The 17,119-nt window shown below is 39.5% G+C and overlaps 1 protein-coding gene across 2 annotated transcripts in view; it reads right to left on the bottom strand.

The window, feature by feature from the left end:
- Positions 1-2,086: 2,086 nt before the first annotated feature.
- Slc30a9 (solute carrier family 30 member 9) overlaps positions 2,087-17,119 on the bottom strand; it is a 58,307-nt gene continuing 43,274 nt past the window's right edge. The window contains exons 11-18 of one of the 2 annotated variants that reach the window (XM_085691805.2): positions 16,033-16,168; positions 13,650-13,689; positions 12,356-12,427; positions 11,816-11,923; positions 10,069-10,234; positions 6,161-6,290; positions 3,590-3,703; positions 2,087-3,003 (exon numbers count right to left, since the gene is read on the bottom strand). In XM_085691805.2, the coding sequence (XP_085547931.1) occupies positions 2,959-3,003; positions 3,590-3,703; positions 6,161-6,290; positions 10,069-10,234; positions 11,816-11,923; positions 12,356-12,427; positions 13,650-13,689; positions 16,033-16,168 (811 nt within the window). In that variant the 3' untranslated portion in view covers positions 2,087-2,958. The remainder of the gene's footprint in view (positions 3,004-3,589; positions 3,704-6,160; positions 6,291-10,068; positions 10,235-11,815; positions 11,924-12,355; positions 12,428-13,649; positions 13,690-16,032; positions 16,169-17,119) is intronic. The other variant, XM_085691806.2, reaches the window with a different exon arrangement.

A 17,119-nucleotide genomic window follows, 5' to 3' on the forward strand; every position in this document is an offset into this window, starting at 1 on the left:
TCTAATTCAGGGGCTCCTTAGCATACATCCAGGAACCTACCTCTTTGACAACAGATACTACTGGCCACCAAGATGCTCCACTTAAAACAATGCTTCCTGGACTGCCAAACCCACAGGGTAGGAGTGCTTGCCCCACAAACCACCCCTGGAAGCCATGTAAAAATACTTAATGTGGTGGCTCAAGTCTGTAATCCAACCTATACTGAGCTACAGGAGGCACATGGGGCACAGGCGCAGAAATGAGAGAAGCTCTACTTCAGACACAGGTGGAAGCAGAGGACCACGTGCTGAAAGGTCACCCTCTGACCTCCACACACATGCTGTGATGCACAGGCACCCGCCTGTATACACGCAATAAACTGTAATTAAAGCCAGGGAGTTTGTGCCTCTTTCTTTAAAACTAAGATCTAGTTTCTCCAAATTCCCATGTTTTCTTCTAATTAAATATTTCTCTAAGCCTTGCTTTGGTGCATAGCATTTAACAGATGTGTGTTCCAGGTCGCCTGGCTTAGCAGCAAGTGTTTTTACCTAAGCCATCTCACTGGCCCTGGTTTTAAAATAGAGATCATACATTTTCTTGTTTCACATACACTTACAGATATGTCAGATTTATACAAACAAACTTTAGAATACCAGAACTAGAAAGACATATTTGCAAATTATCATTTAGGGTTATATCCTTAACCTGAATCAGATTTAAAAATTCAAAGAAATATGAGAACTGGTCTTTCTGTGTGTATATTTACATATGTACTTATTCATATGAGGACAATGTATGCATATATATGGGGAGGGACCAAAGGATAGGCTTGCTCCTTGCAGTCCACCGTGTTTGAGCCGGTCCCTTTGTTGCTCCCCTCTGACCTCTGTGCACATCAGGCTAGCCTGCCCTTTACGCTCCCGTGCTTGCCTCCTCCCCACAGGAGCACGGGCACGGCAGAGCTGGGACGCCACAGCCAGCCTCCCACAGGTTCTGGAGAACTCAGTACAAGCCTGTGTGTGTCACAGCAAGCACTGCTTCAGGCTCGAAAACTACACGACTTGGAATAACTTCTAGATGTCTGTTTTGAGGTGCTTAAAAAGGGATTAATTATTGCTGCCCAATTATGTGAGTTTTCCTAAGAGGAAGCAGGATACAGCTCAGCACTTTCCCTGTAGTGGGCATGGAAAGATGAGTGGCGAGTGTGCAATGCGGGAAGAAACTGAAACCACAGGGGAGTCGTGACAGGTGAAGACGTTAAGAAAGAAGGCTTCGGAACTGTAGAGCAGAGAAGCAAGTCCTATGTGTTACTTACGCACGCTGTCTGACTGTTACGGGCCGCAGATCAGGCCCAGGCTTTGTACGTACCGGGCAAATACTCTACTAGTGAGCTCCACCCCAGCAAAACCATTTTATTTCTGAAAAAAAGTAATTACATATGTTTGGGGAGGGGCATACCATGGCACACATAGAGCGGTCAGTTCTCTCCATCCATATGTAGGTCCTGGAGATCAAACCCGGGTTGGCAGGTTTGGTGGCAAATATACTTACCCAATGAGCTATCTCACAGCTAGCCCCAATTTCACATCTTCAGAGAGACGGGGCTATAAGCAGTGAGTTCCAGACCTCACACAGAAAGAACTCAGCAACAAAACCCAAAGGGTAATAAGCATGCTCCCTACGGTTACACAAAGCACTGCATAAATCCTCACAATTTCCTACCAACTGTCATTTCTGGATCAAAAACTACTCTAACATATCCTTTAAGCAGAGGTTTACTTTTTGTTTCCACATTACAGTTTGCTGTACTTCACAAACCCATCTCAGAAAGTCTGGAGCCACTGAACTCACAGAGCAGCCACTGCTCGTATGAACGACGCTTGATGCTCGCACATCTCTGAGCTGTCTGGGCGGTGACAGCTGCAGCTTTTCACTGAGTCTTCGATACTAAACTGAACATTTCTTCCCCTGCTACCTTACAGTCATCAGCGAGCTATCTGCTTACACAAAGTGTTACAGCCAATGAACTCTGCTCAATGCCCGATTTAATGTTCAGGACATCAGACGCACAGCTGGCCCCAATAGCACACAAAACTGCCACATGAGTTTCATTGTAAGAGATTTACTTCTCCCTCAAAGCAAAAAGTATCCCACAGTTCAGATTTACATAAGTAGTGCCTTCTTTTAAATAAATTAAAAACAAAATGCTATCCTGCCTGTAAAATTATAAATACTTCTAGTCCATTTTACAGAAAGTTAAGACATTTACAAATGCATCATTTCCCAGTAAATAAACACTATGGCACTGAAGCCAGTTTAAAAAAAGAGTCACACATCTAGGATTATGTATTTAACATTACAAAAATTAAGCCAAATAAGGAAAAAAATGAAAGAAAAAGAAGAAAGTTTACAAACTGGCAACTACTATGATCCAGAAGATGCTGAAATGTCTCCCCTCTATTCAGGACTGCGCCATTTCTGGAATGAACATCTGTGGATAACGAAGTTAGGAGAGTGTGCCTCTCAGTGTTCAGGTCGAAACCACAAAGTATACAGAAATACTTTCCCAACTGGGCAGGCAAGACAGACCTCAAAACACGGTGACTGTTTGAAAACCACACAACAAGGTTTAGCCAGAGTATTCAAGACTAGAAGACTCCGATGGCCTAAAATCTTCAGAGGTGACCCCAGTACAAGTCCACGGGGAACACTTATTTACCATGTTAACAAAGGAAACATGATTCACGGTTCAATACAGACTGGCTAAAATGAGAACTGTGGGTGATCTAAGCAGCCAAGGTCCCTACAGAAGCATGAAGACATGATTAAAAGAAAGGAGTTTTAGTTCTGTGGCCTCTCGATAACTCAGCACATGAAATATCCCATCCATCTTAGGAAGCACAGCTTCTGGACGGCACCGATTCCCCTTCAGTAGGGAGAAAGATGTCTCTATGTCCCAAGTGACTCATTCATCAGACCTATAGGATCTCCAGATCTACGTGCCGAACTTCAGGATTTCGTTTCTGCAAAGGAAAAAAAAAACTTCACATTATTCACAGCAAGACTCCCCCAAACCCCATTTTAAAAAATTCTTTCTGGTCACTAGAGCAACTAAAAGCATTTACTATCCTAGCAAGTGGAGTCTATGCATAAGAAAACCATCAATGTGAATACACCATGAACCATACAGGAAATAACCCTGCCTCCCTGAGTCTGTTCATGTGCTAATACAAAGACAGATCTATATCCCAGTTTTTCTGCTTTCTGACTAATGTCTCAAGTTTTCCTTTTATTTTTCTCTAGAATTTTTCAAAATGTTTTCTATTTAAAAACAAAATACCTTTTACTAACATAAATGCAAGCTAGGAAGAACAGGGATAAAAATACTGAATTTGGAGTTGAATAAGAGGTTCAAACCATTATTCTCTACTTCACTGGTTGAGCTACCTAATGTCATTAACCTACCAAATCCTGCCTGCAAATTACTTTATGGGATAAAATAGAATACACACATACACATGTGACACACTTTGCATGGTATCTACACAGAATAAGGACTCCCAAAGCAGCTGTTTTATCAGAAGATAATTATTGACAACTCTATCTTACTTTGAGCTCCTTCTCGAGCCTGTCCACTTCAGCTCCTAGAGTGTCAATAATGTTTTCTCCATGTTTAAGCATAAAGGCCTCTAATTGTTCAGGAGTTTTTACTTCTTGAATTTCCTATAAAGAAAATGAAAGCAGAAAAGCAGAATTTTAAAATGACAGTGATATATATATAATTTGTAGCACCATTAAGTTTAATGAAAAATAAAACCTTTAGGCCAAGACAATGAATTCCTTGTTTCTAAACAGCTCAGAAAGAATGCTCTGCGGGGAGAGCGTACAACTGCAGGCAAAGGCAAAGACTTCCCCAAGTATGACCAGGACAACGGCCTTCTGGAATAATAAAAGTAGCTAACCTTTACTTCAGTCTGGCAAGTAAACAATTCAAAGTGGATTAAGTCACAAAATTTTTAGAATGTTTTTATGATAACGTGATAAAAGGAAGACTTTTTAATACATGATAAACGGCACAGAAGACCTGGCATAGTCCTAGGGGAGCCCAGCTCTAGAGGTCAAAATGGGGGGATAGAGAACCCAAGGTCTCTGGGTGTGGTGGGGTCACATGATCTCTCTGAGTTGCAGGCTATCTGGCCTACATAGTTATTTCCCAGTCAGCCCCAGCCCTGCATGGTGAGACTCTGTCCTTTAAAAAAAAAAAAAAAAAAAAAAAAAAAGATGCGATAGAATCTTTGCTATCCTGAATGTGGGAGAGAAATGAGCACACTCTGAAAGATAATCTGGAGCTATCTATGGAGGCTAAAGCAGGTGTTTGGTAGTCTTCATCTACCTTCATCCACACCTACCCGGGGCACTTACACACATGACCTAGGGCACACGTATGAAATACCACCAGGTATCACCTCTTTTTCTTTCTGAGATAGAATCTATATAGCTCAGGATGCCTCAAAATCATGATGTTCCTGTCTCAGCTTTCTCAGCGCTGGGATTATAATTTTGTGTTACCATACCTAGTTTGTAGCATTGTTTCTGTTTAACATGGAAAACAGTATTTTCAGGGGGCTGGAGGTATGACTCAGTGGTTAAGAGCACTGACTGTTCTTCCAGAGGAGCCAGGTTCAATTCCCAGCACTCACATGGCAGCTTACAACTGTCTGAAGATCCAGTTGCAGGGGATCTGACACATTCACACCAATGCACATAAAATAAAAGTTAAATAAACCATAAAAATAAAAAAAAACAAAAAACAGTATTTTCAGATTCATATTTTAGAAAAACATATACTGTGTTTGTCTAAGGTCTTGGAAGAAATCACTACAAAAACAGTTGAAGCCTAATTTTTTGCTAAATCTCATTCTCAGAGTTAACTAGTATCCCAAATCTGAAAATTCAAGCTCTTCTGAGTCTACCACTCTGTGAGCACTGACAGGACACTCAAACACCACGCGGGCAGGATGGAGCCCGGTTGGCGGGTGTCTGCATGAAGCCCTGGGCTCAGTCCCCAGCGTACATAAACTAGGCGTGGTGGCACATGCCTGAAATCCTAGCACTAGGAAGGAGGAGGAACAAGAGCTGCATAAGTCAGTTATTTGGAGGTGCACAGTGAGTTCGAGGCCAGGCTAGGCTACACCAGACCATGGCTCAAACAAATAAAATGACAACAACAAAGCCAAACACCAGGCCTTTGACATGTGGATTAAGAACTCAATGTGTACAACTATTAAGAAAAGATTAAATGGCAGCATTTATCCTATGTTCCCTAGTATTTTCTATCTAGGATGCTCAACCTACACAGCAGGTGTTAAGATCCGACAAACAAGAAGTACTATTTGTTCTGACCACTGCTGGCTTCTATAAATTGTCTCCTAAATTACAGCATTACCCTTTATCTTTGAGATTTTATCCCAACAGCCCAGAGATCTTAAACATCTTATTTTTTTTAATATACAAAAACCATATCAATGATAAAGTTGAATCAATTAATTGGGTATAGTAGATTAACAATAATAATAAAATACAACTGTAACAATATACAAGTTAAATGAACACACCTCTCCTCTCCTGCACCAGCTCAGCTTGAGTGGCACACACAGATTGGCTATGCTAAGGGAAGGAACATTCTTGTTCTGGGAACCAACAAATTACTCAGAAACACAATTTAAAGTTTACACTTATTTTTCTACTGGCCAGTTTTGGATTCTGGTAACTTAACCCACAGAAAATAAAACAGCAAAGTGGGCAGGTGTGCTATTGTATTCTTAATAAAAAGTATAGATTTGAAGTCAAAGATCAGATTCATGTGACTTCCTGGTTCTGAAACCTTAGATAAGCTAATTAGTCTGTTGTTTAAGTCTGTCTGTATGTTAGAACCTGTTATTTCATCACCATACAGGGTTATTGAGAGTAGATTACACAAAACATGTAACAAGTATTAACAACTTAACGATTACATTTGTTCATTTGGCTGTCCCCTCTGACATAATAAATAAATAAAAAGTTCTCTATCAGACTTGGGAACTAAGAAGTTCACAGTTGAAGTGACTCTAAGACAATAAAGACAAAAAGTGACTTTAAAATGGTGGGCTATAGAAGAAGGTGATGACTACAGAAACTTACCTGCATCAGGCGGTCAAAATCCTGCTTTTCCAAGTATGATCGCGTAACAACTCGTCCATCAAAATCGACTTCTGCCTTAAATCTGACTTTTCCTAAGCCCAGATCTGTGGCTTTAACATCATGGATTGCCCTGTGATTATAACAGTGCAGATAAAGCTGAGTGTAATACATCTATACTCTCATGGCAGAGAATTCGGCTTCCCCAGCAACACTGCAGACCACTTACCACCAAGCACATCATTTTCTAAGACTGACCATCTAGTCAGGTTTCTGTGCATAATGCCATACAAAAGAATAAGCATAAGAAATACTGTTTATAATAACTTACATACATGAGTTATAAAGTTTGTATATTAAAAAATTACTAATTCTAAAGTGCTTTTCCAAAATAGTACCAAGTGAATCTTATAAACTGTCCCAAGGTCTATCCACTTAACAATTTCTCAACATTCATAAAAATAAAATTTTTGTTGATATCAGTATCTTTGAGTATGCAAACCTTCCTTATCCCTCCCTTCCTTCTCCGTGGTCATGAGGTTCAAACAGCGTCACTGTACGTGGCTCGCGTGCTGACTGGCACACAGCGTCTCTCACAGTACTGCGGTTACTGTTAGAACGGGCTGAATAAAACTAATGCGCAGGAACGATGAGGGCAATGATGAACACATGCGCAAGCTCAATGCGGCACAGAAAGGAAGGCAGTCATGCAATGGATGGCTCCAATTAAGACCAATCATAAGGTGGCATCTATATCTACAGAAGGTGGTTTTCTCAGGCCACTCAGCTAGTGCATGGGCTCCCCAGGGCTCCTCGCCTCCAGGAGTCTACTGCACAGTTCTGCCTCCCTTCCAGAAGGGAGTGCAGATGAAGCATCAACTGCTTGCTTCTCTCCAACCTTAATCCCCAAGGAGCAAACCTCCCCTAGGGAACTGTTGAGAAGCCTCTACCTGTGATCAGTCCAATCTGCTTTCTTTACATAAGAAATATTATCTAAGAAATACATATTATTTACACAATACATAAGAAATAAAGCCTGTATCTTGAAAACAGAGAGTTGTGCTAGAATGCCCCCTTAAGAAAGACTCTACATGCTATTACAACCCTGGATTCTAATTTCTGAGTGATCTTGAATTGACTGAGTCCACGATTCCTAATTCACACAAGAAGCTTTATTAACTCCCTGGGATGACATGAGAACAAATGACTCAATGGTTCCAAAGCTACAGACACTCAAGTTAAAAATAAAATCTGTCCAGATTGGCAGGATATTATCTTATTTTTCTATTTGTTTGCTTTCTGCCCTCACCAAGCACTGTGACGTGTCTTTGTTTAATACTTAGAGAACAGCTAATGCTATTCTGATGTGTTTGTTCCTTGTGTCCTTGTAGCTAACTGCAGAGAGAAAGCGCTTTGTGTCACGCAGCCTCTAAGATCTTCCTGCTGATCAGTGCCTCCTCTATCCTGTGTGATCCCCTCTCCTCAGATGTAACCCACTTCCAGCCAAGAGAATATAACAAAGTGATGAAACGTCATTTCCCTTATCAGGCAGGTTGTCTGTCACTATTTTCTTGTTCACAATGAGTGCCCATCAGCTTACACATTTGACTAAGCGCACTGCCATCCTGTGGCAAAGGACCTCGTCTTGCCAACATCAAAAAGCTTGCAATCAGCTCCTTTCCGAGTTCACAAGTCAATCATGTAGCATACAGTCCATGAGAAAGACTGAAGCAGGAGAGCCACACATGCAGGGCCTGAATCCCTGACTACAGATACTATCAAATAATAGACATTGCCTAAACCACTAAGCTTTGGACTAGATGTCATACTGCAACAGTTAGCTAATACACTGTTCAAAAAAAAAGAAAAAAAGTAACTGCATGAATTCCGAGTACTAACACTGCTAGTTTCCAATGACAGAATCCACATATCTTCATTCTTGGACACAACTCACATTTGCTTGAGTTCTTTTACTAGCTTTTAACTAAAACAAAGCAAAATTGCACCAAAATAAACAAAAATGGAAAGAAATACAGTAGAAATAGGAAAGTCAGTAACAGTTGAAGACTAATACCTTCTTCCAGACAAAGGCGAGATATTTTCATTTTGTATGAAATCAGTAGGAAGACTTAAGTTTTGAAGGCGATAAACCAGTTAACCCTACTAACATCTATGAAAAACTCCCTGCCTAGCAGAATATTTCAAGTGCACAAAGAATACCCACGGGTCTGATCTGCTAATCATCAGATGCTATACAAATGTGAAACATCATAAATACATATAATCATTATATGTTAATTAAAAAAATAAAAATGAAATTTTAAACAAGCAGAAAGAGAAGATGCTTTGAGAGGAGAGAAAAGGCTGCGGGAGAACAATCCTGGGTGTAGAGAGAGCAGAGGCTGGGGACAAGTTCTGCCTGTGGATGTCCGCTTTGAAATGGTACCAAGTCAGTTAGAAAACTTATCCTACCACCTAAAGACAACGGGGAAGAGCAAACTAAACATAAGGCAACTAGCAGGAAGGAAGTAATGATTAAATAAATGAATAAAAAGGGAGATGGGCAAACAAAGTCAATTAAATCAAAATCTAGTTTGAAAGCCAAATTGACAAATATTTATTATTTTTAAATAGTGGCGTCGTGGGGGGGTTGTAGAAACTTAAGCAAATATAATCAGAAACAAAAGATGTGGCATTATGAACCTTAAGGAAAAACATTTCAAAGGAATCATGTAAAAACCCCACATATAATACATGATAAAGAAAGGTTTCTAAAAAAACAGAAACTTCTAAAGTAGCCCTGTAAGAAACTTCACCTGAAGTTACTTGCCCTGGAGATTCAAGGTCCAAGGTTTGTAATACAGGGGAAAAAAAAGTGTAACTGTCTGTAGCAAGTAAGGGAATTATATAAAAACCAAAATAATAGCAACGACAACAAAAACCAAAACCTGATTCATATAGAAAAGCCTATATCCAGACGGCTTTACTGAAAAAAAAGTTACTGACAGGGGCTGGAGCGATGGCTCAGAGGTTAAGAATGCTGGATGTTCTTCCACAGGACCCAGGTTCAAGTCCCAGCACCAGCACCACAGGCTTACTCAGTCACCTGTGACTACAGTGCCAGAGGATGCCTTCTGCTCACCTCCACAAACACAAGCCACTCATGTAGTATGCAGGCATACACGTGGACAAAATACCACGTCCCCCACACATAAAAATAAAGAAATATATAACAAGTATCAATTCTTCATACACGCTGCCGCCAGCAGGGGGAGACTTCCCAACTCACTCTACAATGTTAGTATTGTAGAAAAAGTATGAATGGGTTATTTCACATGAAAGAGTCAACTTCAAATTATGATCTAACTAATTACTTGCAAACTTAAATATATAGATTTTAGGATATAAGTCCAATAACTACTAGTGTTTTACTAATTCAGGCATACATAATTTTTAAATTTCAAGGGTTTCAATTATTATAACATTGCAAGCACAGTCATGCTGTGTCCTCAGCATGGCTTAGTGTGCTGTGGGGTTGGGTGGGGCCCTCACAAGTGGATTAGTGCCACCTCTGGAGGACACTATCTTTTGCTCTTAGGATTTCATTAGTTTCAGGAGTCAGCTGCCTCAATCAACTCCCGTCCCCACCATTTTCTCTGTTCTCTATGTGCCCCCACTTTCCACCTTGAGTTCAAGCAGCATTAAGACTCCTGCTAGAATGTGTGAGAACTGTGAGCTAAATAAGCCTTTTTTGCTTACAAATTACCTCTGCTATTCTATTACAGCAACAGCAACAGACTAAGCCAAAACAGGGAACAGAATAAATACTTTCCTATTTTAATTTTCTTCCCTTGAGGGATAGCTCACTGTTTGTGTGAGACAACCAGAGAGCATCATTAGACAAGGCTGACCTTACTGAGGGGTCACTCTCCAGGAGTTCGGTAAGTCGCTGCACTTGCTCTGGTTGTATAGATCTTCCTAGGAGTGCTTCTGTGTTAGTGTAGATCAGGAATGCTGAGACCACACCTAGTAAGGTGCCCACACCCAAGGAACCCAGGCTGTCATACAATGGATTGCCTGAAAGAAGAAACCAAAACATTTCTATCATTCCAGTGAGCTTTAGAGAGCAAACAACCAAGATTTCTGACATTCACTCCTGGATCCTTTAGTTGCCTCTTTTAACAGCTGCTAACAGTCTTACTATTAACAGGGGCAGGGTGGTGTATGACTTTAACCTCAGCATTTTCGAGAATGAGTTTGAGGCTAGCTGGGTCTATATAGAGCAGTGGTTCTCAACCTTCCTAAAGCTGGGACCCTTTAATACAGTTCGTCATGTTGCAGTAACCCCAACCATAAAATTGTTTCATTGCTACTTCATAACTGTAATTTTGTTGCTGTTATGAATCATAATGTAAATATCTGGTATGCAGGATATCTGATATGTGACCCAAGAGTGAGAACTGCTGATACACGGTGTTCTAGGCCAGCAAGGGCTACATAGTGAGACTCTGTCTCAAAAAAAAAAATTTTTTTAAAAAAAACAAAACAAAAAAACATTTTAGTGTCGGTGTGGCATGTGCATGGAGGTCAGGAGACTACTGGGGAGCCTGTTTCTTTTCTTCCACTACGTAGGTCCCAGGGAATAAACTCAGGCCCTGAGTGCCTCTATCTGCTGAACTATCTCAATGCCCTTATTTAACTTTTAAAATTCTTAATATAAAACTTTTATTTTACCAAAAATATCAATTGTGTACTAGTTTTATTAACATGTAGTCGAAGTATATAAAACAAAAGACAAATTTATCTCTCCTAATCGATCTGCTTGTAAAGCACAATTCATTATAAGAGTTCCAATTATGGAATCCAAAATTAAATAGTGCTCTTTAGAAACGAAAAGTTAAAAGAACTAGTCATTAGTCATTAGCATAGCCTTTGATTTCAGAACTTGGAAGGCAGAGGCAGACAGACTTCTTCTGAGTTCAAGGCCAGCCTGATCTACATGGCTAGGCTAGCTAGGTCATTCAGTGCAACCTCTGGGGTGGGGTGTGCTCATCAATAATATATGACCAAAAGTATGGTAAAGGTCAATCAGATCATCCTAGTTCCACTGAAGAATGCAGCGGCAGCTCATCATCTGATTGATTTTACATAAATAAAAACACATGGATGAAGTTAATCCCAGGAGAATCTGACCTTACAAGCTGAGCGAACACTCAAATGGTTCTTGTTTTAGAAAACAAAATGAGCTTTCTGTGTCAATTTGCCTTTTAGCACTCAAAAAACTTAGCCGGCTACCAAGATGAGTGGAAAGAACCTGAAGAAAATTAGGCCTATAAAGTAGCAGAGGTCATTCCTGGTACCAGGAGCAAGAAGCCATGTGAACAAGAGCTCCAAAGCGTACGTACTTATTAAAGTCTCTGCATTACCTTAATGACCCATGCCATTAGTAAATCCCAACAGTACTGTCATAGGGAGGGGGGCCAGAGTTCAGAGGAACCCCAACTTTGACTCACTGCTACTCAGGTTACAATAGTCTACTAATGCCTTTATTTCTCATCTCAAGATAAATAAATCTCAGAGAAATCTGCACACCAACTCCCCATATATTAGAGAATTAAGTAGTAGAAGAAAATCACACATAGTTTAAGAAATACTTACCTGTTACAGAGGTAAGGCCCATGCAGGTGGCCGCTATTATCACTCCTAAGACAGCTGCAGTGTCCTCCAATAGTATAACATTTGTACTGGGATCACGACTTTGCATGACTTAATCATTGTGGCAACAGACAAGAACAGAGAACTTTGAAATCTTAATTTGACACTACCAGAAGCCATTTCAATAACTACCCATTTAAAATCAATCTGTTAACACAGGATATATTACAAATTGTAGTTTTTAAAACCCTATTTATTATCTCAAACATTAATAATAATAATAACTTAGATAGTAAAATTATCTTTCCAAATTATACAGGTATATGCAGAAATATAACAGCTCACCTAAGTCAAATTGCTATGCCCAGAAAACATCCCTTTGCTCAAATATGCCATCCCTATGCTCAAAAATTCTTTTTAACAGAGCTCATACAAAAGACAGTGAGACATGTTTTATATCATTTCTTAGCAACAAAGCAATAGCATTAAATACTTTCAGCAGGATAAAAGAAAAATATAAATACCTGGTTGTAAACTACATACCATACTTATAAAATGATGTTCCTTTGGCCTGAGCACTCCTGCGAAGTTCGTTTATGGCCACAAGAAGTGTTGCTGAAAGAGAAACACCCTATTAGCAAGGAAGAAACATCAGTCTCCAACTTTAAAGAGAGCACCCTGAAAACAAACAGAACACCAGAGTGGGCAATGAGAAAGACTCTATGTTAACAGTCACCATCAAGATTCTAATTAGCCATTATAGCAAAATGAATCTCCTATTTCAAACCATAATAGCTAAACATAATTACTACAGCAACAGCCTTTGCCAATCGAGCAGCCACAACTGGGTGGCACTCACTTCTGATCCTCTCAATCTTTGGAGGTCTATCCATTAAGGAAAACCCCATAAATGTACAATTATAACCTGACAATCAGAAATCAAATTAATTTTAAAAATAGATGAGGAACTAAAGAGATGGTTTAGGGGGTAAGACCTTTGCAATCTCAAAGACTAGAGTTCAGATCTCAGCCCTCATATAACAACCAGGCATCTGACAAACACCTGTAATTCCAGCTCTGAGGGATCTGGTGCCCTCTTCTGGCCTTTGCATGCCACAGACATGGGTACCCACACACACATACACATACACTCAAACTTACACAGACACTTACACAAAAATTAATTAATAATAAACAAACAAATGGATCTTTTTAAAAGATGGATGAAGGGAATACCAAATACAGAAAGTAATAATCTTTCAGAGATAAAGAACACTGAATTAGGTATTTTATGTTGCTATTAGAAACTATGTTATAAGCCGGGCGGTGGTGGCCCATGCCTTTAATCCCAGCACTCGGGAGACAGAGGCAGGAGGATCTCTGTGAGTTCGAAGCCAGCCTGGACTACAAAGCCAGTTCCAGGACAGGCTCCAAAGCAACAGAGAAACTTTGTCTTGAAAGAAAACGAGAAAAAGAAAGAAAGAAAGAAAAAAGAAAGAAAGGAAAAAAAAGAAAGAATTTTACAATATTTTTGAAGTACTATATTTCAGAAATTATTATTCTTGTTGTAAAGACAGTTTTTTTCTAATTAACACTGCTAAAAACCAATTTAAAAAGTTAGTAACATTATGTTTTTATTTCCAATGGTCTGAGCACAGCCTATCCCCCTCGCCCACACCCACAGCCACAAGCACAGACACGACAGAGACTTTCTACCGTGAACGGCAGACGAAGCTTAGGCTCCTACCTCCACAACACTAACACTCCTTGGCAAACTGTAATGGATGGGCTTTCATATATACTAAACTGAAAATAAATCATTTTTGATAGTACATACCTCCTTCAGATACCAAAGATCCTGCTAAAATACAATATGCCTGGAAAATAAGAAATAAGACAAATAATGAACCAAGTATTTCATTGAAGAATTACAGCTTACTCATATGTAAAATTTGCACTATCCAATAAAATTGAAATATAAGTGCTAATTCAAGCTTGATACTAAGGATCTTGTTAGTAAACAACTCAGACGAAGAGAATAAACTATAGAGAGAAGCCAGGTATAGTCATGTACGGTTGTAATCCCAGCACTAGGGATGCAAAGGCAGGCAGATCTCTAAATTAAAGGCCAGCCTTGTCTACAGAGTGAGTTCAAGGACAGTCAGGGATTTGCAGAGGAACCCTGTCTCAATGCCCTCTATTCTGCAAAAAAAAAAAATTTTATCTAAAAAAAAAAAAGTTTTAAAAGACATAAAAAATTCCATTGGGAAAAAAGGATAAAATACCCAAAGTCAAGGATTCTGAAGTAATGCCTATTAAGCAAGTTTAGTCTATCGAACCCATAAAGTGTCTCATTTCAATGGAATCCTACTCAGTTACTGAAAGACAGGATATGTTAGAAATTTTAAAATCATCACTTTCTAGCTCCAGAGACAGTTTCTCCCCTGTCTAGTGATGCTATTCAAATGAGATGCCCCTGGGACAATGAGGGACAGCTAAACGTGTGCAGGATGGGAGAGGCGAGTTTGTTCATTTAACTACACAAAATGTACTATGGTTAAAAAACAAAGTAAGAAACTCGCCTCAAAAATGTAAATAGAGGGCTAGATATGGTGGCATTTGCCTATAATCCCAGCACAGGGAGTGGAGGAAAAGAATGAGGCAGGAGGTCAAAACTTCAAGGGCAGTCTGGGTATCACAGCAAAACACTTTATCTTAATAACTAAACGACAAAAATAAAAATACAAATAAGCCTAGCTCAACTGGCTTGTTATTATAGAGATATGCACGGAATACTAGAATATTGGAATTAGACGGGTTATGTACTATCCTATGACCAAAATAGGAAAAGGAGTTCCAAGTTCACTCACATTCCAGCACGTCCCAACAACAGCATGGATATATAATCTGCAGAGGCTTTCAGAAGGAGCTGGAGGCCTCTTTCTACCCAGCAGACCACACTTGTGTTATACCTAGCACTACTGAAGACAAGCCAGAGAGTGAGGAGGCCAAAGGAGAACATTTCTATGATGAATCTGTTGAGTTGCTGAGATTGCTCAGTAGACTTAATAGGTGCCCTGAGGAGATCGGAGATCAAAGCCAACTGAGTCTGATGCACCCACGAGCAATAATCTGACGGGGGCTGTCAGGAGAGAGACCACAGAGCCCCACAGAAAGTAAAATGTCTCATATATAGGTCTTAGCCATGGGGCCCTGAGATGGAGTCTTTTGAAATATCTAAAAGGCATTTTTGCCAAATGCCTGGAAGCTGAGAGGAGCGGTAGACAACCACTCTGTGTCTATCAGAGCTGAGAGGAGTGGAAGATGGCCAGCCTGTCTATCCAAGGTGCCAGAGCAGCAAAGCAGCGTAGTCTCTAAGGCCTGACTGTGAAAGGCAAGGTAGTTTAATGACCTATGAAGGCCAGAGCAGACCAGTGTTAGTACATACTGTTCCCTACCCAGTGTTGGGCATGGCCTATTGAGCAGAAGAACCTGGTGTAATAAGGCTGAAAGCGACCATGCCCCTCTTCCTGTTCCCCAGGGCAAGCCCTCTACCTGATGGAGGCCTCAGAGAAAACACAAAACAAACGAACCAATCAACCTCCCTTTCATTTTGCTTTAATATTAAATGCAGTTCCAGCTTATGACAAGTGACTGGAAATTGTAGTTACTGATATAAAACCATTCCTGGTGCTAACGGTGAACAGAGTTCTTTTTGTTCTTCAATAGCATCTCTAGAAAATTTGTAGAACTGCTCAAAATTTTAATCAAAGAGGATGTGCTTACTAATTATACCTATGAGATCCTCTTGTTTAACATCACCAAACTAGGGGCTAGAGAAATGGCTCAGCAGTTAAGAGCACTGGCTGCTCTATCGGAGGGCCTGGGTTGGATTCCCAGCACTCCAAGGCAGCTCACAGTCTTGTGTAACTCCAGTCCCAGGGGAACCAGCATCCTCTTTTGGCCTTTGCCTGCATCAGACATACATGTGCTGCACAGACATACATGAAGGCAAAACACTCATACACATAAAATAAGTAAGAATTGCTTAAAATCACCCCATCTGTGGATTCAGACGTCATAATACTCATATGTAAAACAAACCCATAAATAAATAACATGTGTGACACAGTCAAGAGGCATGCTATTCCTATTCGCCAATACAATATGACAAAGTCATAGCACTCCATATGTGAAAATGGAAGAAAAAAGAGGATCACCCATAGAAGGGATTCCATTGGTTGAGGATGAAGCAATCCCATGATTCCATGGTACCAAGAGAGTCCTGCGCCCATCATGAAAATACCAACACCACTAATCAATGAAGAGATATAGCGCATATTTGAAAAGCCATATCTGGAAGATAAAAAGATCACATAGTTTGCAAAAATGTATAGTAACTTTCAAAATGTGTTTAATAAGTCAATGAAATTGAAAACACATTTTTAGACTACTAAAATGGTGTAGTTTTATATATTAAACAAATAAAAGTTTGTTCAAATTTCATATAAAAACTCACAATATACAAAGTGGGGGGAAAAGGCAAGATCTTTGAAAATATATAGAAATAAAATAAATATTAACTAATTTAGGTATTTGCTCATCTCTATTTCTTATAGTCTACTTTGATTTATCAGAACTACTTTATAATTACATTCCACACTGGCCAGGAAAAATAATCTTTCTTATAATTTATTTATTTGTATTTTATGTACATTGGTGTTTTGCCTGCATGTGTGTCTGTGTGAGGGTTTCAGATCCCCTAGAACAGGAGTTACAAACAGTTGTGAGCTCCCATGTGGGTGCTGGGAATTGAACACGGGTTCTCTAGAAGAACAGCCAGTGCTCGCAACCACCAAGCCATCTCTCCAGCTTCAAAATTCATCTTTTAAAAAATACATTAAGATGTTTAACGAACAGGGGAATACTTCAATTTCCTTGGATTGTAGCTTCTAATTGAATATTGTGGTCTTATAGTTAATCTATGATGTGTATTACCTATAATTTTGTTGCTTAATACTGAACAATTTAATATGAAATTTACTGCAGATTCTGAACAATTTAATAGACAGTTGAACCAACAGCTTCTGTTCTCTGCATGTTTTCATGGATAATTTTTGAAAATATTATTTGTCTAATCATCTTTGGTCAAAATGAACCATTAACTTGAACTATTCAAGTACCAATACAACACAATTAGGGGACTTGGAAACTATGACATACTATGAGAAGTAGAATCATTCATTCACAAAAATGTTTCCTGAGAAACATACTCTTAAACTCAAATACAACTGCACTCTCTGGTAG

The sequence above is a fragment of the Myodes glareolus genome, chromosome 8 (assembly GCF_982192425.1).
Source record: "Myodes glareolus chromosome 8, mMyoGla1.1, whole genome shotgun sequence".
Taxonomy (NCBI): Eukaryota; Metazoa; Chordata; class Mammalia; order Rodentia; family Cricetidae; genus Myodes; species Myodes glareolus.